Source organism: Brienomyrus brachyistius, chromosome 9 (assembly GCF_023856365.1).
Source record: "Brienomyrus brachyistius isolate T26 chromosome 9, BBRACH_0.4, whole genome shotgun sequence".
Taxonomy (NCBI): Eukaryota; Metazoa; Chordata; class Actinopteri; order Osteoglossiformes; family Mormyridae; genus Brienomyrus; species Brienomyrus brachyistius.
The window spans coordinates 9,504,630-9,529,493 of record NC_064541.1 but is presented as its reverse complement, the minus strand read 5'-3'; the positions used below and the strand labels follow the sequence as shown (position 1 = coordinate 9,529,493).

The window sequence follows — 24,864 nt, the reverse complement described above, 5'->3', positions numbered from 1 at the left end:
GAAATAACAGCTATGGGCAAGTTAGTACGCTTCCAAATGAGCTGACAATGAAATTCGCGGTGCAGGCAGATTGACCATCACATATCCCTATTCGGGGACCCATGTCGGGGTCCCAGAAAGTGCTCACCTTTCTCGACCCATGAACACTTACGGGCGGTATCCCCCTTACTCACACCCGTGCCATTGCAGTTGTGAATTCAGCTTCTGTTGTCGTTGATGCAACTGCAGCGTAGATGTTGGACATTTCTTGCTGGTGACGTTAACGATGCCTTTTCATTTCCTAGCCTTGCATTTCTCTCCCCACGTTTTATAGCCTAACACATTCTGCGGTAATACGCCTTTTATAAAGTCTGCGAAGCACCTGTGACATGTTTTCGATGCCAATCTTTCGTTCCCCACAGACATTAACAAATGATGATCAGCATCACCAACACTGGCAGAATTTGTAAGTGCTCTACTTGGTGCTGTGTGCTTGATTATTGTAATTGTTTTTAATTAAATCATTTTTTAGACATCGCCCAGCCATAAATTACACTAGTAACTAACAAGGATCAGGCGAATCCTAGTTAAATATCACATATACAAGATCCGAATACACGAGAATTTAAAAATATGTGAAAAATATCCGTTTCCAGAACCCAATAATCATTTAAACGCATGATCTGGCTGTCAAGTCTAGTTGCTCACCAAGCATCCTTCCTGTTCCACGCATCACCCATTCATGCAGTAAAAACCTTGTATGTAACCAATTATGATACAGTATTCTTCTCTAAGGCACAATAGCAACATCCATTCCAGGGGCCAGCATTGCGAAGATCGAATCCTTGCTTAGCCGGATAACTTGTTGGATTTAAAGTACTTCAGTTTAAACAGACTATCTTCGCAAACTTATGTTCAGCTCGGACAACCTCAAATCCGACAAATTAAGTTATCCGGCTAAGCAAGAACTCTGATACAGGCCCCAGGATGGAACTAGCAATGCTACAATTAGAAGTGAAATACTTTAATTTGTAATTGACCTTATCATTGCATTTTTAACCAAAGTTTAACATATTGTATTCACCAAAATCAATCCTTCATTTTGTTTACTGACAGTCAATGGTATTTTTGGGAAGCTTCGCTTCCGTTGATAACACATTAAATACCGGCTAGATGTCACTGAATACAAAAACCAGACAAAGGCTAATGTGAATGAGACGGATTGTGTTTGTCAGTCAACCCAAACCATTAACCTGGATCAGACATTTCCAATGCAGCTTTTTAAAGGAAAATCCATTTTATTGCATGTACAATAACGTACACAATTCCAGTAAGGTCACACAAGAGACCAGTAACGACGACCAGAGGTATATCCGTGGTTACAACAGCCCATCACATTAAATTAATTCTTTCTGCTTGTCACAGAACTGTCTTGGACAAGTCACCTTCATGATAATCCTTAACGGGGATTTGTATTAGGGTGTTCTGCTTTCTCTAAATATTTAACCTGAATAGTTGAACAAAATAAATTACTGAGAAAGAAAGGAATACAAACATAATCATATTTTTCTTTAAAATATATATTATTCAGTCATTTCACACCGAACTATTAAGTAACAACTGGCAGCCTGCTTGGAATCCTCCCGTTTTCTTTTTACGTAATATCGCTCGGAACACTGTACCACAACCTTCGCCTTTACCGCGTGAGCCCTTGAAGGGGAAAAAGCAGAGCATCCCTGATTTTGCCATAAATTAAAGTCAAATTACGTTCGGGTCATTCCCCGCTGGAGTCTGTCTCGTCATCGACGTAGTCTTCCTCTATGGGTATTCCCCTGTTTTGCATGTCCCACTCTTCCTCATCATACTCTATGCTGTCGTTGTCCTCCAGAAATTCGTCCTCGAGGTCTGTGGCAACAGGATCCACCCCCCCGGCAGCAGCCGGCTCGACCGCATCCTCGTTGGGGGCGACGTACCCGTTATTGTTGGAGAAGACGGAGCTGTCCTGGACGTCCTCCTCGATGTAGACCCTCTGGTGGCACATGGGACAGGTGTCCTGGATGTACAGCCACTTGCGCAGGCAGAGGGTGTGGAAGTAGTGCCGACAAGGCGTGAGGCGCGCCGAGGAGCTGAACTCCTGGTAGCAGATGGCACAGACGTCCTCGATATTTCTCAGCTGGCTGCCCTTAACCTCTGGCAGGGAGTTTATCTTTTTGACGGCGGTCCGGCGGTTAATGAAAGTCTTCCAGCCGTTCTTGGCCTGCAGGTAAATGTTGAAGTAGGCATGGAGGCACATCATGCAAGCGCGGATCTTGCTGCCGGACTCAAACACCATGGTGTAGGCCCCATTCCCGAACATGATGACCCCAAACATGAACTCGATAATGTTTCCCGCAGAGCGCACACAGTACACGTAGTCGTCCAGCTTTTCCCAGAGCACACCATAGTAGCCATCAACCATGAAGAGCACGTAGACTGTCAGTGACACGGCGACCTTGAGGCAAAGCTCCACGCAGAAGGCTGTGACGGCGAACAGCCAGGTGTTGAGGGCGTAGAGCTGCCAGAGGGCATAGCTCAGCACCACAGGCAGGACGAAGAGCAAGAGCGACACCAGCAGGACGGGAAAGTGCCTCCGGAAGGACGACACGTGGGAGGCACTCAAGGACATGAGGACAGGGTCGGTCATCCCGTGAATGAAATGCAAGATGGCGGTCAGCAGAAGGCACAGGTTACGGCTGAGCCGCACCAGTCTTTCCTCAGGGTTTAACCCACTCAACCCTGTCTGCAAAGCCAAGATGAAGAATAGGACCGGGGCAACGAAGCCAAGTCGTTTGTCCTCCTCTTCTGTGGAGCCGATGAATGCCAAAATTCCTAGGCCAAGGTAATGCGCGATGGAGGAGATCACTGCACTCATACCCAGCACCGTCAACGTGGAGTCGCAGCCACTGATGATGAGGTTACTGAACAAGTCCCAGAAGACGTCCCCAGTGAGATAACTCTGGCTGCCATCCCGGTTCCCTGTCGCCCCAACCACGTAGAGCAGGATGACAGCCTGCGCGGTCATACGGGTGAGCCAGAAGACCCGGAGCACGTCAGGAAAGCGGATCCTCTTCCAGGTGTCCTCCAGCAGCATCTGGACACCGTAGACCCGGTGCAGGTGCCGGAGAAGCAGGTAGATATAGCGACAGGAGAAACAGAACCACTTGACTTTCAGGGTCAGATATGCAAGTATGTTGACGACCAGCACCAGACCGGAGGCCGCGGCCACTAGCTGCCGCGCCTCCGGCGGTAACCCAACCGCCAAAGTCCCGATGGGCAGCACCGCGGCCAAAACCACGAAGGCTGCCAAGGCCGGCCGCAGGCCGAGCAGCATCACATAGCCGGCCCCCAGTGCCAGCTGGACCGTGGCCACCCCGAGCCAAAGGGTGGGTCTGTCACTAGGGAAGACATGCAGACCGAAAGCATCATATCTGCCGTATGGGTTTGCATGCCAAGCCACGTAGCAGTTCAGCCAGACGGCCATGGCTCCCAGGAGAACAGCAAGGAACAAGGCGTAGAAGCGGAAGAGTGCCCTCTGTGACAGAACCAGGACCATGCTGGAAAGCAGGACACCTGCATGGGAAACAGGGTGGCCGATTGCAAGTGTCACACACCAGCCAGACAGAGCAATGAAGCAATGAAAAACAGCAAAAGTTATTTCAGTATTATAAATACTTTTATTTTAATGTTCCCTGAGCAGGGTGTTTTGGGTTCACTAAATGAATATTCATCTAAGGTATTATTCCATCCACCCATATTCCATTATCGCTTATCAGCTTTGCCTTGAATTCCTGGCCTGCTTTACAGTACTTTACCAAATATTGGGGAAACAAAGAAGAAAATTTGCAGAAATGCAATCGAATTTAACTTTGAAATTAAGTCCCTGATAGAGGATGTTATAAAAGCAAAGTATTGGTAGACAAATAAGAACGCACCTTTAACAAGGAGACAGTGAAGATTTAAACACAACCCAACAGTCCTGGTACTAACAGGGTGTCACTACCCACTCGCACACCAGCCCTGACTTTACTAGGTCTGTTCTATTTTTAGTTCATCTGTCTGGTTCAAAAAAGTTGAAAACTCCTGCTATAGAACATAAGTGGCATTTATACCATTGGAAAGTGCACTATTATCTGACCGTTCTGTCAAATGCTAACTGCATTAAATTGGCACTATACTTGCACTCTGCATGATGACAATAAGGTGAATCTTAAAACAATTATGAAAGAGTTACAATTATAAATTTTAATCGCAAAACTTCATTTAAAAATAGAATTATTTTAACGGGGTAATGGGGATTGCGGCACCATCACAGAAGCAGGCAGATACGCCCGAAAGTGTTAAATATTTAGCGCTAGTAAATTATTAGTGTATAGAGAAAGATTTAAAGGAAAGATGTTGGGGAGGCACTCGGGACGTGGCGAAGACTTCGTGGGGCGGATTCACTATGGGCATTATATTGCTTTATAAGACAATGCGAGATCAGTGTTGGAAAGCAACAGAAGTACAGTATGTACAAGTGAAGAGTCGGGATGCTGAAGCAAAGGCCTGGCATCTGTATGAATCTTTACCGGTGCTAAGAGGATGAAGGAAATGTCGTAAAGAAATGACCAGATTTAACTCCATCCTGCCGGGTAAAATGTACCATTAGGGACAGGCGCTCGTGAAGCCATTATACAGCACACCTTGGAAGTGTCAGTGTATGGGAGGACAATGGATTTGTATGGGTACATCCAGGTTGACAGGTGACACAGACAGCTAGCCAGGTACTGTCACACACTGTTTTACCTAGCAAACTGACAGCCCGTAGAAGGTACCGGGCAGTGCAGACGCTGTGCGCGACCTTACCTAAAACTCTGATCAAAATCCTCCCGACAGCCTCGAACCATCCGCTGCCCAGATCAGCTTCGGTGTGAGAGGAGTTAAAAATGGCGTCGATGATAAAGATGCAGGGAACCCGGAATGTCACGTCCACTACAGCCAAGGCCTGCTGGCCGATCCGAGCTGGCGGGGACGCCATGGGTTACGGGGGAGGGGAGGAAGAAAACGCGGAGATCAACACATGCCTAAAAAACTCGTAAAGTAATACCGCAGGGGGGCCGACACTCAGCCATCTTCTCCGCGGCGTTGCTATGCAAGGAACGCGGAAGTAACTGTCCGGCTCGAGCGGTTCAAAGGGACGTAAAGTGTTTTGCAGCATGACGCAAAACGCTTTACTGCAGGATGTAAAGTGACGTGGGCCTCAATTTCAGTGAAACTCGCTGCTCTTTTCTGGTAGATACTGACATGGTTAATATGCAATTAAATAGGTGTGCGCGCACTACGCATTTACCACATCATAATCTGAATCATAAAAAACGTATAACACTGTTTTTCACTCTAAATAAAATCAGATTATGTACCGTTTTTGATTTCAAAGTATATATCTTCTTTGTGTATTACTGCTATGCTTCAGAAATGTATGTATAAAATATTCAGTTATAAATACTACCCGTTTCTATGAAAAGATCGTAAAGCAATTGCTAAATACAAAGTAGCAGAAGAGTATTATTTCTATATATAGTAGCACGTCTGTACATCTGGGCAGTTTTATGTAGGCCTTTGTTAAATTGGTCTTTGATATCGCATTATTTTTATTATAATTTATGTAACGGGTTGTAACAGAGCACAACACTGGCAGCCTATACCGAATATACGCTATTTTTGATTGTCTTTGCAGACAAGCCAGAGCCAAAAAATAAATACAAACGCAATTGTACTGTTTTAAATAACGTCAAAAAAATGACCATTCCCTGGCCTACTTACTCATACAACAACTATTGTCAGTGACAGTGACTGCAAACAGTGAGAAACATAATACACATAAAAATATAATAAATGATAAAAATAGCAGCCTCGCCAGTCACCACAGATGGTGCTGGGGCCAGTGGGGTTTGGGTCAGAGCTGATGGGTCACAGCATCGGTTACAAATGGGTCTGGGTACATTTAAGGGAGGCGAGGTTAAGTGGTCATCCTTTAGATCTGAACTGAAGAATGGCTATCTCGGGTGACCATATTCTGCTGCACAAAAAGACGACCCCAGGGGTAGGACGCAAAGAGAGTCATCAAAGTAACGCAAATATGCACACAGGAAATATTCTGACGGTAGAAAGCATACGTCAACATGAAACAAAGTGAAATTAAGGACATTTCAGGCATCTTAGGTCTCAAAAAATTCCGGGAAAAGGAGGACATATGGTCACGGAGGACATCTTCCCTGGCAGCAGGGACAAAAGGGGAATTTGATTAAGAAATTTCATAACGCAGTATAGATAACATAACTGAACGCTTCTACCTCTACTACCCAGTAGGGGGAAGCAGAGCTCCCGAAGGCTTCGAGCGCGTGGAGGAGAAGAAGGACGCATGCGTATGCGAGAGACATAGAAGGGCGCATGCGTGTGGAGAGAAGGTGATCCCGGTCGGGGGGCCTGCCGGACGAAATGGCCTCTGCGTATCTCACTCATCAGCAGAAAGTGCTCAGGCTTTACAAGAAGGCTCTGCGGCACCTTGAGTCCTGGTGCATATTCAGGTAAGGGCAGCATATTAACAGAGGTGCTTGGTAGTGGGGGGACCTACCGCTTTATTTTACGCTTAATGTACTGAAGGCCCGAACCCGTTAGCTAGCACAGGTCGAGAGACGCCAGTGTCAACGGATTACTTTCCTGTATAGGTCTGTACCGAACATAGCGTGTATCTTAAGCGTTTTGTGCAGCAGTACCATCACGCTTGTTGATTAGTAGTTATAATACGGTTATAATTACGGTTTGCTTCGCTGTCTATAGTCTGTCATGTTGTTCTTTTTTCTATATTAAATTGATTGATCTTCTGAATAGCTGTGTGTCTATACATACTACAAGCAGCAAAGAATAGTAGTTAAAGTTTCACGGCGTATTATTGACTTAAACTAGAGGAAATTGATACGAGTACACGTACATTATGGAGACCCATTGTTTAGCCTTCGAGTGCCACCATGAGGACAGAGCGAGTCATTGCTACCTTTTAAAAATATGCTTGCATGTAGTGACGTGATGTCTCGGGCTTGATGTGATTGACACTGTATGCCGACAGTGAACACTGGAGGGTACGCCTCTAGCATAGTAGAGTACTTAATGATCTAGTGAATGAAGGGCATTGTATTATCTTAGTTTTGCAAGACTTACCGTGGAGCAGTTGGTTCTTGGTCATTAGATATATCACCCTGGACTATGATGTGAAGATAGGGGTCAGAGTGTTGGAGAGGAATTCTGCTTTATTAGACTTTTTATTGCTGCCCCTTCCCGATAGAAAAATTACTATAGAGAGTCCACAGTGAACAGCCAGCATCAATACAGCATACACCATCTCCTGTTGTCCCTCCCGTCCCTGGTATAATGTCACACCATTAGTATCGTGTCGTACAATGAATGCCTTTGGGTCGACAGGGATAAGTACCGCTTCTATGCTTGTGTTCTGCGAGCCCGCTTCGAAGAGAACAAGAATGAGAAGGACATGGTGAAAGCCACGCTGATGCTGAAAGCTGGAGAGGAGGAGTTCTGGGCAAATCAACACCCTCAGCCCTACCTCTTCCCAGACTCCCCTGGGGGCACCTCCTACGAGCGATACGAGTGTTACAAGGTAGGGGACCCTCCCTCTCTGAGCCAAGCAATGGGCGTTTAAAGGGCCGGTTTGGCCACCAGTGCCCAACACCGGTGTCTCTGTACTCAGGTCCCCGAATGGTGTCTGAATTACTGGCATCCCTCGGAGAAGGCCATGTACCCGGATTACTTCTCCAAGCGGGAGCAGTGGAAAAAACTTCGGGAGAAGAGCTGGGATCGGGAGGTCAGTATGAATCCGCTTCATTTTTCGCGAATGCGGTGAATTCGGAAGTATCATCAGTTTTGTAGTAAATCAGCGATCGAGAATGGTCACTTTGTTCGGTTGCACTTTGCAGGTGCAGCAACTGCAGGATGAGACCCCTGCGGGGGGGCCCAGGACTGAGGCCCTGCCCCCAGCCCGCAGGGAGGGCGATCTCCCCCCTCTGTGGTGGCAGTACGTCACTAGGCCCAGGGAGCGCCCAGTCTGAGCGCCCCCACTGCAAAGGGGAAGTTGAACATAGCTGTGGAACATGCCTGGATGTACATAGAACATGGGTATTCAGTTTCAGAAACTGACCCCTTAAACACATTAAAGTTCTGTTATGATGCCATCCCACGAGCAGCCTGTGTGTTTTTCACCCGTCACGAATACCGTTAGTGTGGGATGTTTAACGAACAGTTTCCTGTTCTATCCTTCACTCGTGGTAGGGAAGGCTGTGGAAGACAGAACTCGATAAGTGAAAGATGTTTTCCACTAGGATCAAGAGTGACAGGCTGGCAAAAAATGGATTTGCATAATCTTTAATACAGGGCTGAAGCAGTTACACAAAATAAGGAAATTAGGGGATTTACAGCCTGTTTGAACAACTGTACAAGGAAAAAGGTCGAGTACAAACTAGCGACTAAATTATTAGGAACAAAATCTAGTATTCATCTGACAGTCTGCTTTTACAATATGCAAAAACACATTTTCTTTTAAAGTACTTAAATTGGTTTTACACGTTCTTACAGAAAATTTGGCAACTTTAAAAAAAAAAAACTAGATATGCTCTGATGTTAAATATCTAAACAGCTGATTCACAGCATTATTACAAGTAAAGGTTGGTGCACAGACAATATCAAAACTTCGGTAATGAGGGGGGGGGGACCACCAATAGGGTTTTAGCATCATTTGCACATCGCATCAGCTGCAGATTCCACATTTTTAAAGCATTGTTAAAATGGGGTCTTTCCCCCCTACAACATCTCAGGCCTGCAACTGAGAAGGAAATCCTACAGGTGGCTGAGCATTTGAGGTTACCTATGTGATATAGACTATACAGCTTTTATATTATATTCACATTGAATAGATAGGCAGAGCTCCTACTGTCCAAATATCACCACAGGTAGCAATGGTGTGGAAACGTGTAGATCTTCAATTTGCAAATCCAAAAAAAAAAAGTACAAAAAATAATCAGTAAAAGATGAGCATTAAAGCTAGAGGTAATGGGTGTTTTGAAATGCTTAAATTAAGGAGGGTAAGGTAATCACTGCTAGTTCGTCCTTTATAATCGCACATGATCCGCTTGTTCGAGGTACAAAGATCAGCTTGTTTCTGCGCTGTCGTCGTGGATCTCTGCTTCGTACCCGGGTGGCTGGGGTGCATGTGAAGCACTGGCACTGACTGGCCCTTTTCTGTCAACCCCCCCCCACAAAAAAAAATCAGAGAGTTCTGGGAAAACAGTGGGATGCTGTGACCCAATGGAAAGCATGCAAAATTATAAAAACAATAATTATAATAATAAAGGCATGTACAAAATCAAGAATCCCACACCTTGCAGGAAAGACCGCAAGGCAGTCCACTCTCTCTTTGCTAAGATTAAACGTCTAACAACTCTCTACATTGGGGGTTAGTGGTGGCTCTATGACAACTTACTCCACTGGTCGTTAACAGGCGCGACGCCGGACATTAGGGAAGGCTACGTACGAGTGTGTAAACGGCTAACTACAGGAACTAGCTACAATGTTCTGTGCTGCCACGACGCAATACTGTAGGTGTGCTTCTGGGAGTAACCATAACTGGGTCACGTGTGCAGACGGCGTGTGACATGCAAGGTACGTAGAGTTTGTGGGTCCACACACTCCGGTCATACAGAACTCCGAACAAGAGGCCGATAACAGAATAATAATTAAAAAATGTACAGCTTCGGTGAAATACACTCCATTTAATGGCTTGCATAATTAAATGCTGACCTGGGCGCTGATCTCTGTTGCCCTCTAGAGGGCATTAAGAGAAAGTCAGGTCCTCTGCTAGTCAGAAAGGAGCCATACAGGGAGGTGCGTAGCTGTACACAGATAAACAGAAAAACAAGCAGCTGGCCACAGAACTTAACTGTGCTGTGTTAATTTCACAGCAAAAGGCCTCAAGACTCCAACAGATTTATATATTAATATAAGATAAACAGAACATAAAAGAAAGCATTAAGGATTAAGATTTAAACCAAAGAGAATAAATTAAATCGGTTTCGATCATTAAGTATTTACAGTGTTACTATGCTTTGTTGCCACTGCCGAGTATCCAGTTCAGGACAGTATTAGAGATAATGTCAACAATAGTGCATGTTTTTGTGAAGAGAAGCTTGTGTGTATCCATCATGAATTTTACAACTTCTTTACAGGAGCAAACCAGTTACAGTGGTCAGGTTGCATGCATGTCAGACTCAATTAAAATAGAAAAAAAATCTACAAATGAAGAACAATAAAAGCGAAGCAGCTTCATCTAAAGCATTTTAACGTATTTATAAGGCGTATACATTTTGATTTTTCTGAAGAGCTGGCTGTAGTTTTTATATATATATTTTTTTAAATATCTGAGTTTATAACCGTATACCTGTATTATGGGAATCGGTAGTATTTGGCGAATTACCCGCAATGCACTGCTCGCCATTAACTGGCATGTGCTCTGAGAATTATACCAGCACTACTGAGTGCAAGGCCTGTTTGAAGTGGCCTTCTGGAGAATGTAGGAATAAAACTTTAAAAATAAAGCAAATAAGAACAAAAATCCGCAGGCTGCATTCTCTGCGCCGAAGCGGCCTTAAGAATTGAGGTTCACAAAGAACATCCTGCGTGGAAAGCGTGGGGTCCTACAACTGCGATTCAGAGGCATTCAGGCGACAGACACTCGCTTACTACAGCTGATGAAAATGAACAGAAGTGACGTCAGCCTGTTAAAAGGATAAATTGTTCCTCTCCGTACCTCCAAAGCAAAAATTGAAATTTGAACTTTATATAATTATTATCATCATCATCATCATGATCATAATAATTAATTAATTGCCTCCTTTGAACCACACTGGAATGCACGATGCCTCAGGATGGCCTGTGAATACTGTGGCATTCTGGAGTCTCGCTCGCTGGCGCCCCCTAGGCAATGCGTGGCGCAGAGCGGTCGTTGGTTGTTGTCCTCTTCAGCTTGACGCCCCGGCGGATTGCCAGAAGCATGTCATCTCCCTGAACGTCAAAAGAGTCCACCTCCTCCAGCTGCTCATCTGGGTCCTCTGGTGTCCCTGCGTCTCCCTGGGGAGTGGTGGGCTGGGGCTGGGGCAAGGCCCCCGGGGGATTGGTGGAGGCCTGGCCGCTCCAGGAGGCCGAGGGCAGGACCCCCAGCTGGTCGCTCTCCCCTCCGGGTTCCGGTGACCCGGGGCTGGCCGGTTCCTCCCCTTCTTCAGATCCCCCGCCCAGGCTGGAAAAGCCGGGACTTGGAAGGTCAGGCACCGTGGGCGTTTTTACCGGAATGACCGGTGTCTTAATGGGGATGGGGCCCCCGGCACTGGGGGCCCGCCTCACCGACGGCTTGGTAGAGGGCGTGCGGCGGATGGTGGCCACACCCGGGGTGACGATGACGGGGCCGCCCGTGGAGGGCAGCCCAGCGGTGGAGGCCGGTCGCTTGGCCTGGAACAGCTTGCGGTAGGACTGGCTGATGTCGCTGTTGCGTGGGATGGTGGAGGACTTGTCAAAGTCCTGCTGGTCCACCTCCTGCTCGCTGCCCACGGAGAAGTAATCGTAGTCAGACACTGGAAGGAAAACAGACAGGCATGTTTGGGGACAATTCCATGGTCATTAGGTCACATGGCTGCAGGCAACTGACCTTGGATGGTAGCTTCACAAGGATGGTTTTTCCTCACTCTGCACAAACTCATATCGTTCACTTAAGACACAGATCATAACAGGTCAACTGTGCTCATAAAATTCTACCTTTACTAAGTATTTAAAATAATTAGAAAGGGATTAACGTCCTTTCCTTATTAATGGTGTTCTGTTTGTATGTCTGTAAGATTGTAGGTAGCTAGCTGGTTAGCAGAACACGCAGCTTCAGCTTCTCATTAATAAGTAGCGCGTTTAATATTTAGTGTAGTGACTGTTTGTGGCCCACGAGAATGCATGGTTTGAGTGGCGCGCTGTGTGGGTGACCGAGTGGGACCGCTTACCCTGGGAGGGGATGGTGTCCTCGGAGCAGCAGGGCGTGGTGCTCTGGGTGCTGTAGCCACTGGAGCCCTGCAGGGAGTCCCGGCTGGAGCGCTGGGGGTCCAGCTGGAGGCCGCGGGACAGGGCCAGGGCCAGCTCCTCGTGGGCCTCGGCCTCCTCTGCCTGGGACGCGGGTAATATGGGATAGGGCTCATTAGCAAGGCTGCCCACTTAAACACAGCTAAAGATGGGAGATGATACCAATAACTAGCCATGGGGATGTGAGTATAAGGCTACCTATACTGTTTTATTTGCTATACTCTGAGACACCCGATCAAGGTCTCCGCATTACCTTGGGTGTGGTGGGAGCAGCCACACTCCTGGCCTTCTGGGTGTCCTCCCAGTGGGCGGGGCCCCCCGTGGCACCTGGCTCGCTGGTGTCCCGCTTCTCCTTGTTCCTCCTCAGGGTGTTTACCATGGGCTGGTCGTATGGGCCCGGTTTGGCCCAGTCCTGCAGAAGTGGGTGGAACCCAGGACCCAGAAGAGGCAAGAGAGTAAGCCTGAGATGCGAAGCGCTTAGCGAGGAAGCAATGCTACCAGAAATACTCTCATTATACTACTATACTTGACTAGCAGCACACACTATACCTGCCCTATTAACCACAAACATTAAACAATACAATACAATACATTAAGCAATACTACAAGAAATACTCTCACTATACTACTGCAGTCGTGCCTAGCAGCTACACCTGCCCCACTAACCTCAAACACTGAACTCTTAATTGTTACAGAATCTCTGGCCAAGATGAAGCTAAACACAGCCAAAATGTACTAAATGCTCCATTTTGTTCCAAAATCTCTAGGACTAAAGACATTTTATTGCACACGGCTGCACTCCATTATGAAAGCGTACCTTCGGATTCCGCCTGAAAGTGAATGCACTACACAAGGATAATAAAACTAATTTCCTGCCCTTCTAGACTCATAAAAGGTCCCTGAGGAGCCTCAGCGTCTTCGGAACTCGCTTGCAATTGAGCCGCAAGCATTAATACGGCGAAGCCAGAGCGTGAGACTTCATGTGCAGACGGGACCTTAAGAAGCCAGAGGACACAGGAATAGGGGCCCAAGTGTGCAGAGAGGGAGAGGGAGGGAAGGAAGACGGGGGGATGCACAAAAGGGTGCCTTGGACGTCTGATAGAGGCTCCCCGCTCAGAGGCAGAGAGACTCAGAAAGAGGCGTTTAGAAAGCCTTTGTGTGGAGGGACAGAGGAGGATCGGAGCGATGGAGGCCGAGCTGACAAACCTTCCAGCTGGGGACTTTGGAAGAGGGGATCATGCCCGGGCCCACGGTGCAATAGTGGGGGTAGTCGGGGAGCAGGGCGGAGCTGGGCCGGGGCCACAAGCGGGTGGAGGCGGCCTGAGCGTGGGGGACTGAGGAAGAGGGGGCTGGGAAGTATGGGAAGGCGCCCCCCAAGCCCACTCCGGCCAGGTAGGGGGGGGCATCACTGAGTGAGTGGTGATCATACCCATTTGACAACTACAACGTGGGGTGGAAAAAAACAAAATTTAAAATAAACGAACACAACAAAAGAATGGAGAAATCATATACACAGCAACACATGAAAATAACCAATACTGTATTAAGGTGAAACAAAACCAACAGAACTCAAGAATGAGAATGAACACTGACGATGGTCCCCCCCCCCCCCGCCAGCACTCGATTTTGGTATGTAGGATGATCAGTGTGTCCCTTTGTGCACCACGTATAACGTGTGACCAAGAGGGCCCCCTGCGGAGCACTGGGGAGGGGAGGGGGGGGGGCAGTTCACCTTTTCGGCGGAGGCCAGGGCCACGCCCATGTTGGAGCCTGAGCTGACAGAGGTGGGGGAGCTGCACTCGCTGACCGACTGGCAGGTCTCAGAGGCGTCCGAGGAAGGAGAACTGGAGGAAGTCTGCAGGGTGTCACAGCCAGGGGGCGCACGCGCACACATCGCCATGGAGACGCAGACAGGGCGAGTTAGTGAGGATGGGGCGAGATGTTAGGGAGGACGTCGTTATGAACCCACGCACACACAGGCACACATGGGGCGGGGGGTGGTGGCAGAGGAGCGAAAAGATTGCAAATTAAGCCATTAGGAAGAGAGTCTAAAAGTGACTTATGAAAGCCTGGGCGGAAAACTGAGCAGTCTGTGTTAAGGCTTAAGCAGGTTTCAAAGCTGAGCCTCGTTAGGGAGCCTCGTTAGGGAGCCTCGTTAGGGAGCCTCGTTAGGGAGCCTGAGAAGTGTGCGTTTAGATAGAGAGCCGAGATGTAGCCCGGGGAAGCATGAGCAGGGAGTGGATGTAATAAACAGCATGGAGTCTGTGTGGAAGCAAAGTGGCTGGGGCAGGAAGGCTCTGAGACCGCAGCGGAACCCCCCCCCCCCATAAACCCAGGATGACCTCACAAGCCTTGGGGAGTTTTTCTGAATATGTGCACGGCGGTAAAACGATATCTGCTATTTAAATGTGGTCAGCTATCGAACGCCAAGGCTACGGTCGACCACAGGGAGGCCACTATCCTACAGAGCTTTTGGTTCTGAAGAAAACCAAGCCGCCACCCCCCCCCCCCCCATGTAGGAATGCCGGGGAGATGTGTCACACCCATTTAGTGTGTCGCCTTACAAGATGGTTGGACACTATCGTTAGGAACTTTCCTAATGGATGTGGCCAGATTGAGTCATTCTCTAATTTGGGGTACATTTCACATCAAGTACAAAAACAAAATCTTCTTTCTCAAAAGAGCGATCAGTGGTTCAAATTAGTGTAGCCCCTCAATGTAACATATCTGCTGATTGCAAAGCTTAATTTTTTTCCTTCTTTAAGGGAAAGGATATTTTCACTACTCAGTCTGTCATCTATGTCACAGATAAAGTGGATGCCATTTGATTGAATCCTGCACTACACAATACAACTTTTAAATTTCTTGAATCTATTCTGCCACACACACACAATGAAAAATAATTTTCGGAACTGATTTTTTTCCAGATATACATGTGATATGTTCACCCCTGTTAAGTACAGGAATGATTTTTATGGTAAAACTACCATACAGGTCATTTTGACAGTTTTAAGAGACATGCAGAACAACAACCAGTAGATATACAGTTTACTTTAAAGAACATCAGAAGCACCATTTTAGTTATTTTCAATTTGAAAAAATTAGGTGTAACAAAAGAAATTAAAATTTACAGATCATATCCTGTGTATATATGAATGGAATCCTTCTGTCACACAATTTCCCTGTTGAATACATTAACCGGTTTCCATCTTGCTTTCATGAATCTCTACCTTCTTGTCTGAGGCTGATGGACTCTCTGGACTGTCTGCTGGTGTAGCTGAATGACCAGGCCTGTGCTTTTCCCTGCTTCTCCTCCAATAGACCCTCTTGCTTTTTTTCCCCTCACTCTCTCATCTCTGCCACTGAGTTCATCTTTCCTTAGAATTTAGTGATCACTGGTCATTGTTGACACACCACAGCACTCAGTGCGCAACAATGAAACATGTCCTCTGCATTTAACCCATATGTGACTTTCCATGACATAGCAGGGGCAGCTAATTCAGCCCCGGGAGCAGTGCCTGGGGGCGGTACTCTGCTCAGGGTATTAAGACCTAAGCTTAGGAAAGCCTCTCTAGGCTTCCCCAAATATGCTGCCCTTTTTGCAGGATCGGCCTCCCAGTGAGCCCTGCATCTCTGCCATTTCTCCACTGCTGGCATTATTTAAAACTACTGGATTAAAAAAAAAATATGTTGATGAATGTTATTATATGTAAATTGATAACGATAATGATCAGAAAATGATGGCTGCTGATGCAGCCCTACTGGGTAGCTAAGTTGACAGGTAGTACAGCTGACAATTTCCCTATTTTGACACATAATTTCAACGATGGGCCTTGCCTGGCAGAGCACGTCATTTTCTTGAAGCTTAATATCAAATTTAAACATTAAATTTCATTAAAATCATTACAAAATTGTAAACCATAACAATGTACGTAACATAGTTGACAGTCAATATTGACAATGTGCTATTAGAGATGAAATATGAAAAACAATGAGGACATGTCCATTCAAAATGTCCAGCAGAGAGCAAAATCTAACCTTCTTACTGTATCTAAACACAGATTATCTTCTACGGGTGACAGGGCTTTCCGAGTGACAGCGCCTACACTCTGGAATGCACTTCTTCACAGTCTGCGAGAGGCGAAGTCTGTTAACATCTTTAAGGGCCAAAAGAAAACCCATTTATTTCAGGAATGCTATACAAGTACGTAACGTTCTCATTGCCATTGTTTTGCTGTTACTTTATTGTATTGTATTGTATCTGTTTGTATTGTAAAGCATCCTTGCGTGTGAGAAAGGCGCTATACAAATAATAACAACAATAATAATAATAATAATAATAATAATTATTATTATTATTATGTGATGCTGATTACATGGCATTTGGACAAATTTTTGAGTTACACTTGGGAGTTCTGTTAGTAACACCTGACAGAACCTTCACGGATATGAAGATAAAATAAACATTATAAATTAAGATATTTAAACGATTTAAATGATAAAATAATTTTTTTTCTTTAGTATTTACTTAGTACTTCTGAAATAAAATACAGTGGTTGGTGGACTTTAGTGGTTTTTAGTCATTGTCTTAGTTTCAAGACAGAACCCAGAACTCAAACGCACAAGGCAAAGACCGTTCAGGAGCATCGTGATGAATTTCATGGTGCACAGAGTTTGTGTGATATTATAATATGATTTCCATAAAGAGGTCAAATATAATATTTTTTAAGAAAATCATCAGAATAAATGCATCTGAAAATCTAATTTATCATCAATGGACATGGAATTAACCCCAATTTATAGAATGACTCATATAGAGAGTTTATAATTTGAAAAGTATAAGTGACTCTACAGTAATATGTAGATGCTTATATTTTGTATATGACAATTAATATATAGACATTAATCACCACAGACATCCAACCCAGCCCTCTGTGCATCAATTATTTAACCCCCACGCCCCCCCCCCCCCAGTCCAGGTTCACAGTGTTAGGCTCACCTGCAGGGTGCTCTCGGGGGGCATGGGCGAGGGGGACTTGGACTGAAAGGCATCCTGGGACATGAAGCCCGAGTCATGGGAGGAGATGCTGGAGAGGCGGCCGGGGGCCTGCTGGGGCAGGGTGGAACTGCGGTAGCGATAGTGCGAGGAGGGTGAGTGAGAGTGAGAGCCGCTGGACCGCGAGTCGCTGCTGTTCACGCTGTTCAGACTGCTGTTAGAGACAGGGGTGGGCGGAGACAGGGGTGGGCGGAGACAGGGGTGGGCATGGCAGGGGGCAGAGACAGGCAGGGAAAGAGCGGGAGTCCAGGGACCGTTAACACCCGGCAGAGCATCCAAAATCAGAAATAATGAAAAAGCAAGCATGACGTTTAAAGGGTAAAATATCCTTTTAAAAGCAGCACTTAAAACCCAAGTGCGTTATTTAGTATACAAATTATAACACTTCACAGTGTTGTTTTTAGATGTACAGTATCAAAAAAAACGTTGTAAAACCTGTAAAACTGGAGTTGACATATTTCATTTTGCTGGTTATATATATATATATATAAACAACATGCAACAATCAATAGCTAATTGAAATCATTAATGACAACTTTTAAGACACTGTGTAACGGATCGCCGAGATGGACGCTGTCATGCGGGGGTTAATCATGATCCCTGATCAGCGTTACTGTGAAACGGTGCGGCTCCTGCCAAAAGTTAAGCGTGAAGAGAGCAGGCGAGCCAGAGAAGCTGCTGATGTTTCGGTCTGGGGGGGTCGCTCCCTCCCGCTCCTCACCGGGTAGGGGCCGGGCTGCACAGCGACCGGCAGCCGACCTCCCCCCTCCGGTACCCTGACCGCAAGCGGGACTTTCCGCCAGTGTCTCTTATTAAAATAAGAATGAGTCTTCCTATTTGAATACGGGTTAGCCGACAGAAACCAAAGTCTGTACCATGAATTTAAATTAACAGGGGATACCACATTCAACGGAAATATGATTTTAAAATAATGATAAAATAAAATAAAACTTCAATGGGGGAAGCGTAAAAGCGTCGACAAGCGCTGCATCCATCATGCTCGGTAAAGCTGCAAGCGATTTAAGCGCAGCACCGACAGCCCCGCGTGGAAGGCGGGGGGTGGGACCGCAAGTGACTAAAATATAGAAAACAGTTGCTGGGACCGTCACACAGGGGGTGAGGGGGCATTATGGTAAGATCTGGTTCACACATCTCACAACCCATTCGGACACCCAAACTTTCAAGCGTTGCAGATTCAGAAACGTTCAGCCAAACATCAGTGAATCCAGGTCCTGTCAATATTAGGCTGTAAGTATAAGACAATATAGGCTGCATCCAGTGCTTTACATTCTTTACAAAGGTTACTATGCCATGTTTAAAGTGATTCATAGATCCGATTCCTTATAAAGTATTATTGACTAATCAGTTCACCTCTGAAATGCAACTGGCTTTTAGATGACAGTCCATAAAACTGTGGAAGCATCAAACATGAAAACAATATTTACTCAACTGCAGTTCCCAGTAGGTGCCACTGGGTGGCGCACGCAGACTACAGCTAATGATGAGAGTAAGAAATAGACTGTGTGCAATGACCAAATCTGTCAATCACTGCCTTAATGGCATTCAATATAGTGATTGTGACTGAAGGTGGAATGATAAACCTCACACTGGGTTTTTAAGCCATGTTTAATCCCATCACCAGGTATATCTGTGCAAGAGCGCTTCCGGCAGAGGGACCCCCACAGCCCCGCCTGAACCTACCTGCACATGCTGGACTTTCTGGACATAGTGGTGCTGGGAGAAGAGGGAGGGGTTTGGTAACTCCAGTTGTAGTCTGAGCCTTTGAGATCAAGAATGACCTGGGAGGCAAAAAGACCAATCAGGCAGGTTATGGACTCTGTGAGCCTTTGGGGAGCTGCCCACACTCCTGAGAGACCCCGGAATCCCCCCAGGAGAGAGAAACCAGACACCCCTATAACTGAAAGACCCCCTGGCAATAGTGTCGTAATGCTGGAAACCAAGCAGACTGCAAATTGCTCTCTGACACGGAACTGCCTTCCCTTGGGCTTACAACTAGCTTCAGCTGGAGGTGAAGGGGGTAACCAGAGGTGCAGCACCGTGGGAAACAAGACTTAGTGACCCCCCCTGCTTTGAGTCTCCCCACCGACCGGGACCGAAAACGCAGACAGCGTTTGCCGTAATGGAAACAGCCGAGCTATAAACACAGTGAGGGGTCCTAACTGTATTAGTGGTGCATGACCAACCCCTTTCCTGGAAGCTGTCGGTGTTTTTCTGTGGTGGATTCAATATTCAGTGGGGGGGAGGGGGGGGGGGTGGCAGCCAAAACCACAGCGCCGGCCCCCCTGGATCCTGGTTTAGTGTGCACTGACCTGCTCACTAGCAGGAGGCAGCTTGTGGGGGTCCATGGTGAGGGCTTTCAGGTCGTCGGCGATGGCCTGCAGATGTGTGATTTCACTCAGCATGCCAATCTCCTCATCCTAGCAGCCAGGGAGCGATATCGCCGTTATTGCAGCAATAACCTAACCAGCAGGGGGCAGCATATACACAGAGCGGGGAGAGGCTCACCACGACAGGCCGGAGCATGGACACGAAGGTGCAGAAGCGGCCACGCTCCTCGATCAGTGCCTTCCTCACTGCCTGCTTCTCAGTCTCCTCCAGCAGCAGGTACTTGTCGTTGACATCTTGCATGGCGCAATCGAGCTGGGGCTGTATGTCACCCCTCCCTGAAACACGCGGTGGCATGGTCACCAGTAGCCGTCTCCTGTAGCCTCCCCTGCAACCTGCACCATACTTCCATGCTATAAAAATAAAGTTATACTAGCTAAAACTAACCAGAAATGCCATAACTGTGGGCTGTAAACATGACCCCAAAAAAAGATGGCCTTTTCCTCATAGCTCCCCCTACTGGCCAGGTGGTGAAAGAACCGTCCCTCCACTGTCCACTGCCACCTCCTCAATCGGGCACCCTCAGAAAGCTAATTAAATGGGGACCTGGCACATGAGCCAGGCTTCGGCAGGTTCCCCACTGGCTGACGCCTAGGATGTAGCGAGGCAGCCCACTTCCTGACAGGACTGGAAGTGTGACCCCGATAGCGCTCTCTCGGAACAATAAGAGCAGGATGTTCGGCAGATTCGGGGCACGTGTATGAGCACGCGTCACTGAACACGGCCAAGTCGGAGCAGCGTGGTCCCTAGCGCAGCAGAAGGCATTAGGAAAATAAGCAGATATTCATATCTTGTGAATCACAAATGTTGCCAATTTGGTATCGATGATACGCCATCTGAATGCGATTATTTTTGGACTGCAGTCATTTCCCATTTGCGGTTTCTGAAAATGACAGGAACCGGAAGCTGACTGAAGAATGAATGATAGAGCGGAATACATTTGGCATAGATTTTCACAAATGAAGAAAAGAAGAAAGAAAGAAGAAAGAAGAAAACAATTTTTGTCGTTGCTAAATGTTCAGATTTTTAGAAAGCGAACTCAGGGTCACAAAATGGTTATTGGGTCGACAGGAGGGGGGGGGTTCCGTCCAGCAGTGACACACTCATTCCATTCTTCCTCAGCAGACAGACGGATCATTTCGCACGTTCTCGAAAACGCATCATCCTAAATACTGGAGTTCCCCCCCCCATCCCCAAAATGACAGGCTGTATTCCCTCTACAGCACTCAGGCACTAGAGTGATTATGCAGAGGACAGTCGCCTAGCATAGTTATCTGATGAGGTTCCTCTTGGACCAGCTTTTGGTCCCATTAAATTGTTCCTTGTGTCAAATATGCATAATCATTTTCATACTATTCCCATCTACATAGCAGTAATATTTGAACTATTTTTAGAAACAGAATTTTAAGAATTCTTAATTATAACTTTGTTTAAGTATTAATAAAGCATATAAAAATGTATCGATCAGCCCACACAGGAATAGGCCTGATTGTTTTATTTCTTACACATCTTGTAACCTTCATGGTTAAGAATCATATGCCGACGTGGGAAAAGCACAACCCCCTCCCCTCACCAGACGTTCTTAAGACGATGACTGCCCATGGCAGGCCAGGAGGAACAAGACAGATTAAGGCCTCATGTGACAACACCATACAAAGACAGCTGGGTGGGAAGCCTCTGCTATGACCTCGTCGGGGAGTTGGGTGGGGTGCGGAGCTGTGTACTTGCACCCGAACCTTACACCCCCCCCCCCCCCCCCCAAAGAAATAAATCAAACCACTTATTTCCCGAAATACTGCACAAGACAACACAGAACACAGTGCTAGAGTTTATAGACGTGAACTTTTTTTTTTTTTTTGGGGGGGGGGGGGGGGGGGGCAAGACGGCACAGAAGTCAGGTTAACAAAGGTCAACAAGCATCAACGAGACCGGGGAGCTTTGCTTGAGAAACCCCATTAAATCCAGGATTGACGTAAACCGTCACCGGGACGACAGGAATGCGAGCGTCAGAAAAGACTCGTTCGTCCACCCGTCAGGACCGTCGTGTCCGCGGTGGGGCTCACGCGGACTTACTGCCGCCCCAGTGCGCATGTGCCTCGCAGATATAGGTCAGGAAGCACAGATCTCCCTTCTAGAAATCGGAGTGATTAAACTGTGCCCTTCAGATTAAACTGTGCCCTTCACAAGATGAAATGGGGCGAGCAGGCGGCTTTTAATCAGCGGGAAGCAGCGAGAGGGAAGCTGTGGTTCACACAGCACCGTGAACGTGCACTCAGTTTCCGCAGAAATCCACCAGGCGCTCCTTTACGTCGCACAACCAGCTCTGTGCCGCTCTCTTCGCTTGCATGACGGAGTAAAAGGTCCTGGGAAACACATGCCCCGCCCACTGGGACTCCGAAGGACTCCCCACCTGGGATTCTCAAGCAAAAATCCAAGCCATGCATTTGATAGCAAAATGTGCTCCCGGCCCCGGAACCAAAGGAGTCTTGAAATCCCGGCAGGCTGCGCGGGTTGGGGGGGGGCGGGGGGTACAGATTCAGGACAGCGATACAGTCCAGCCCGTTTTCATTTGCCTCTGACTGATTTGCATAAAGCAAATAGTTCAGCGCGACCCAGTCGGAGAGGAGCGTGTAAACCCACACAACAGCCAAAATATGGAGTTGGCAATAATGCAACCCTGTGCTTATAAAATTAAGAAACGACACATTATAAGGAATGAGTCTTTGAGACAGCGAGTCCCTGATGTGGCGAGATCCAGCAAGGGCCTAAATTGGGTAATAATTGTTAATGAATGTCATGATTCTTTTACCGACAACCCACCCCCTGTTGTTACAGAAATAGCATCACCACCGAAAGGGGGGGGGGGGGTTGGTGGTGTAAAATTTAAGCACTTCCAGAAGGCGGCGCCGTGCCCTGCCAGTGTATGACACAGGCGGAGAAGGGATTTTAAAATACAAGTTATAAAAATAGATTTTTCTTTTTAATTGTGCAATTTTGGCTCCATTTCCGGAGGTCACCGGACTCGGAGCATGAGGCAAATACAAAACAAACCGCAACGGTGGGGGAAGAGAAAGGTGACCCCTGGACCACAGATGGGCAAACAGGGACTGAAGAGAAGGAAGAAGGAGCAGATACAGATACAGAGAGAGAGAGAGAGAGAGAGAGAGAGAGAGAGAGAGAGAGAGAGAGAGAGACTTACCCAGAGCATCAGCTGGCAAGAAGGGGACAGGATGGGATAAGGAAGAGAGATGAAGAGAGAACATGGCGGTTAGGGCCCTGAAACAGTGGGGGGGGGGGGGGTTGGTGGGGGTCGTCTAGTACGCATCAGGAATTCCCCTGAGCTCCCTGCTTACAAACAACCTGAATGCTTTTGGTCAGATATAAATACCCCCCCTCCACGTAAACAAGCAGACTGTACTACGGGATCATGCCTGGGGGGGCTTCACGGATATTTAATACCCCTCACGGTCCAAAGGGGGTACAAGAATTCAGAAACATGTTACCGATGATTCTGACAAAAATACAGAGAAACTGGGAGGACATCCGCTACCCCCCAACCCCCCCCAACACCCATTCTAGAGCACAATACGATTCCCTGTTTTTACCCCCAAGGGAATGAAGTACATAAAGGAAATGCAGTTCATCACTGCCGTCTTCGTGGCAGCCTCTGAGAGCGTGAGGAGCAAAGTGCTACACACCTCAAAGGGAGCTACATGCAATTAAAAAATAATAAAAAGCGACAAATCACTCCCTCCATTTATTACAGCAGTAATGTGCCTAAGAGCCTTGACAGGTCACCTTCAGGAGTACCTCTGCTCACACGTAACGAGTCAGCCCGGATAGGCAAAGACCCTGTCCTAATTAACAGAACTGTTATTAAATACTCTTTCCAAAATAATGACTTGCGTACAACAAGACACAGACAAGAAATTTCGTATGTGGAGGCAGGTTTAAGAGATGCAAGTGTGGAAAGTGGACAGTGGCTTTGAATGAAGTTTCAGAGTCTAAATCACGTTTATAAAAGTCTTAAGGTCGGTACCACCGACACCAAACGGAATTTAACTCAGGAATCCCTGCTGGCGAAGGAGCAGAAGTCACGCCATTTTTGCTCTGGAGCTGGTATGAAAGGTCCCCGCTGTGCTGGCGATTAGAGATCCGGGGCAAAGCCCACGTACTCAGCATATCGTGGGGCGTGCGACAGAACGGGACTGCCAACCCGGCGTGGGGGGGGGACCAGCTTACCTTTCTTGGCCTTCTTCTGTAGCTTCAGGGTGTCGGACGACTTCTTCTTGATTTCCTGCCGGGCTTTCTTGTACTCTGCATTAGACAGACGGTAAGATGATGCGAGCTCTCCGACCTGCTAAGGTGCCCATGGAGGGGGGGACGCCCTTGGCATGGCCCACGGGAGCGTTTTCTTTCCCCTGGAGCCTAAACTAATCCCCTTCTAATAAGTCAGGCCTTAGGAATCTCTCATCGCCGCCTAAATCCTCTGTGGAACCCCACTCCAAAGGTCCACTGTCTCATTTCTGTACTCTGACTTCTTACTCTTCTCTAAATATTCATTAAATGTGTGAACATTCTTTCAGATGTGTATTGGGATCTTTTTAGGTGTGTGTGGGGGGGGAGAGGCAAACTTGGCCAGTATGAAAGTAGAGCAGAGCAAGACAAGGGCGGGGAGGGCGGACACAGAGGCAATGAGACCTCCACGCAGCAGGGGCCGACCTTTGGTGTGGTCTTTGTCCAGCGCGTTTGCCCCCCTCTTCCATTCCTCAATTTGGTCCTGTAGCGGATTTATCAGGCAGTCCAAAAACACCCTACGGGGGAGGAGAACATGAAAAAATAGGAAATAAGAAATAATAATAATAATAGTAATAATAATAAAGAAATAAATGGTCCGATTACAGCTCAGTGTTGCTGGCGTCTGACACGTGACAGAGCCTCTCTGTGAAATGTGCTTCACTTCGGAAAGGACACAGCTGTACGTCTCTAAAATTAGACCAAGGGCCACACAGGCTTTTTCCAGCAGAGACGGCCTACACGCACAGGCTGCTGATTTATTGCATGGCTCGAGAGGAATGTTTTCCTCCAGATCGCCCCTCGAAATTAGAGGCTTGCTCCCAGCGGTGGGGTGGTGGAGCTGGCGTCTAGGGCTCCTGCAGCGGGTGGACGGCTTCCCTTAAGTAACCCCTACCCCCTCGCCCCCGCCTTTAAGATGCATCGTCCCAGAT

General features: G+C 47.2%; 4 protein-coding genes across 4 annotated transcripts in view; 1 reads left to right on the top strand and 3 right to left on the bottom strand.

Moving 5' to 3' along the window:
- The window catches only part of LOC125749450 (transmembrane protein 65-like), a 34,548-nt gene extending 29,563 nt beyond the window's left edge, over positions 1 to 4,985 (bottom strand). The window contains exon 1 of the mRNA XM_049026720.1: positions 4,864 to 4,985. Within this exon, the coding sequence (XP_048882677.1) occupies positions 4,864 to 4,904 (41 nt within the window). The 5' untranslated portion in view covers positions 4,905 to 4,985. The remainder of the gene's footprint in view (positions 1 to 4,863) is intronic.
- Positions 1,258 to 5,035, bottom strand: LOC125749446 (E3 ubiquitin-protein ligase RNF139-like). Its single transcript, XM_049026714.1, has 2 exons — positions 4,864 to 5,035; positions 1,258 to 3,588 (listed from the first exon to the last, which is right to left on the bottom strand). Exons 1-2 carry the CDS (start codon positions 5,033 to 5,035, stop codon positions 1,754 to 1,756), a joined length of 2,007 nt encoding a protein of 668 aa, XP_048882671.1. The 3' UTR covers positions 1,258 to 1,753.
- A 1,390-nt stretch (positions 5,036 to 6,425) lies between these two features.
- On the top strand, positions 6,426 to 8,240 carry ndufb9 (NADH:ubiquinone oxidoreductase subunit B9). Its single transcript, XM_049025524.1, has 4 exons — positions 6,426 to 6,584; positions 7,477 to 7,669; positions 7,760 to 7,873; positions 7,986 to 8,240. Exons 1-4 carry the CDS (start codon positions 6,496 to 6,498, stop codon positions 8,115 to 8,117), a joined length of 528 nt encoding a protein of 175 aa, XP_048881481.1. The 5' UTR covers positions 6,426 to 6,495; the 3' UTR covers positions 8,118 to 8,240.
- Positions 8,241 to 8,414: 174 nt separating this feature from the next.
- The window catches only part of LOC125748864 (protein MTSS 1-like), a 45,652-nt gene continuing 29,202 nt past the window's right edge, over positions 8,415 to 24,864 (bottom strand). The window contains 11 exon segments of the mRNA XM_049025523.1: positions 8,415 to 11,684; positions 12,099 to 12,258; positions 12,428 to 12,586; positions 13,381 to 13,614; positions 13,907 to 14,029; positions 17,174 to 17,384; positions 18,932 to 19,029; positions 19,561 to 19,668; positions 19,757 to 19,914; positions 23,879 to 23,953; positions 24,359 to 24,450. Of these exon segments, the coding sequence (XP_048881480.1) occupies positions 11,035 to 11,684; positions 12,099 to 12,258; positions 12,428 to 12,586; positions 13,381 to 13,614; positions 13,907 to 14,029; positions 17,174 to 17,384; positions 18,932 to 19,029; positions 19,561 to 19,668; positions 19,757 to 19,914; positions 23,879 to 23,953; positions 24,359 to 24,450 (2,068 nt within the window). The 3' untranslated portion in view covers positions 8,415 to 11,034.

Excerpts from the sequence above, each read along its gene's own strand:
- ndufb9 (XM_049025524.1), top strand. The coding sequence starts at position 6,496 with ATGGCCTCTGCGTATCTCACTCATCAGCAGAAAGTGCTCAGGCTTTAC. Across the intron at positions 6,585-7,476 it reads GAGTCCTGGTGCATATTCAG|GGATAAGTACCGCTTCTATG; the intron begins GTAAGGGCAGCA and ends TTGGGTCGACAG. Across the intron at positions 7,670-7,759 it reads AGCGATACGAGTGTTACAAG|GTCCCCGAATGGTGTCTGAA; the intron begins GTAGGGGACCCT and ends CTCTGTACTCAG.
- LOC125749446 (XM_049026714.1), bottom strand. The coding sequence starts at position 5,035 with ATGGCGTCCCCGCCAGCTCGGATCGGCCAGCAGGCCTTGGCTGTAGTG. Across the intron at positions 3,589-4,863 it reads GATTTTGATCAGAGTTTTAG|GTGTCCTGCTTTCCAGCATG; the intron begins GTAAGGTCGCGC and ends TTTCCCATGCAG.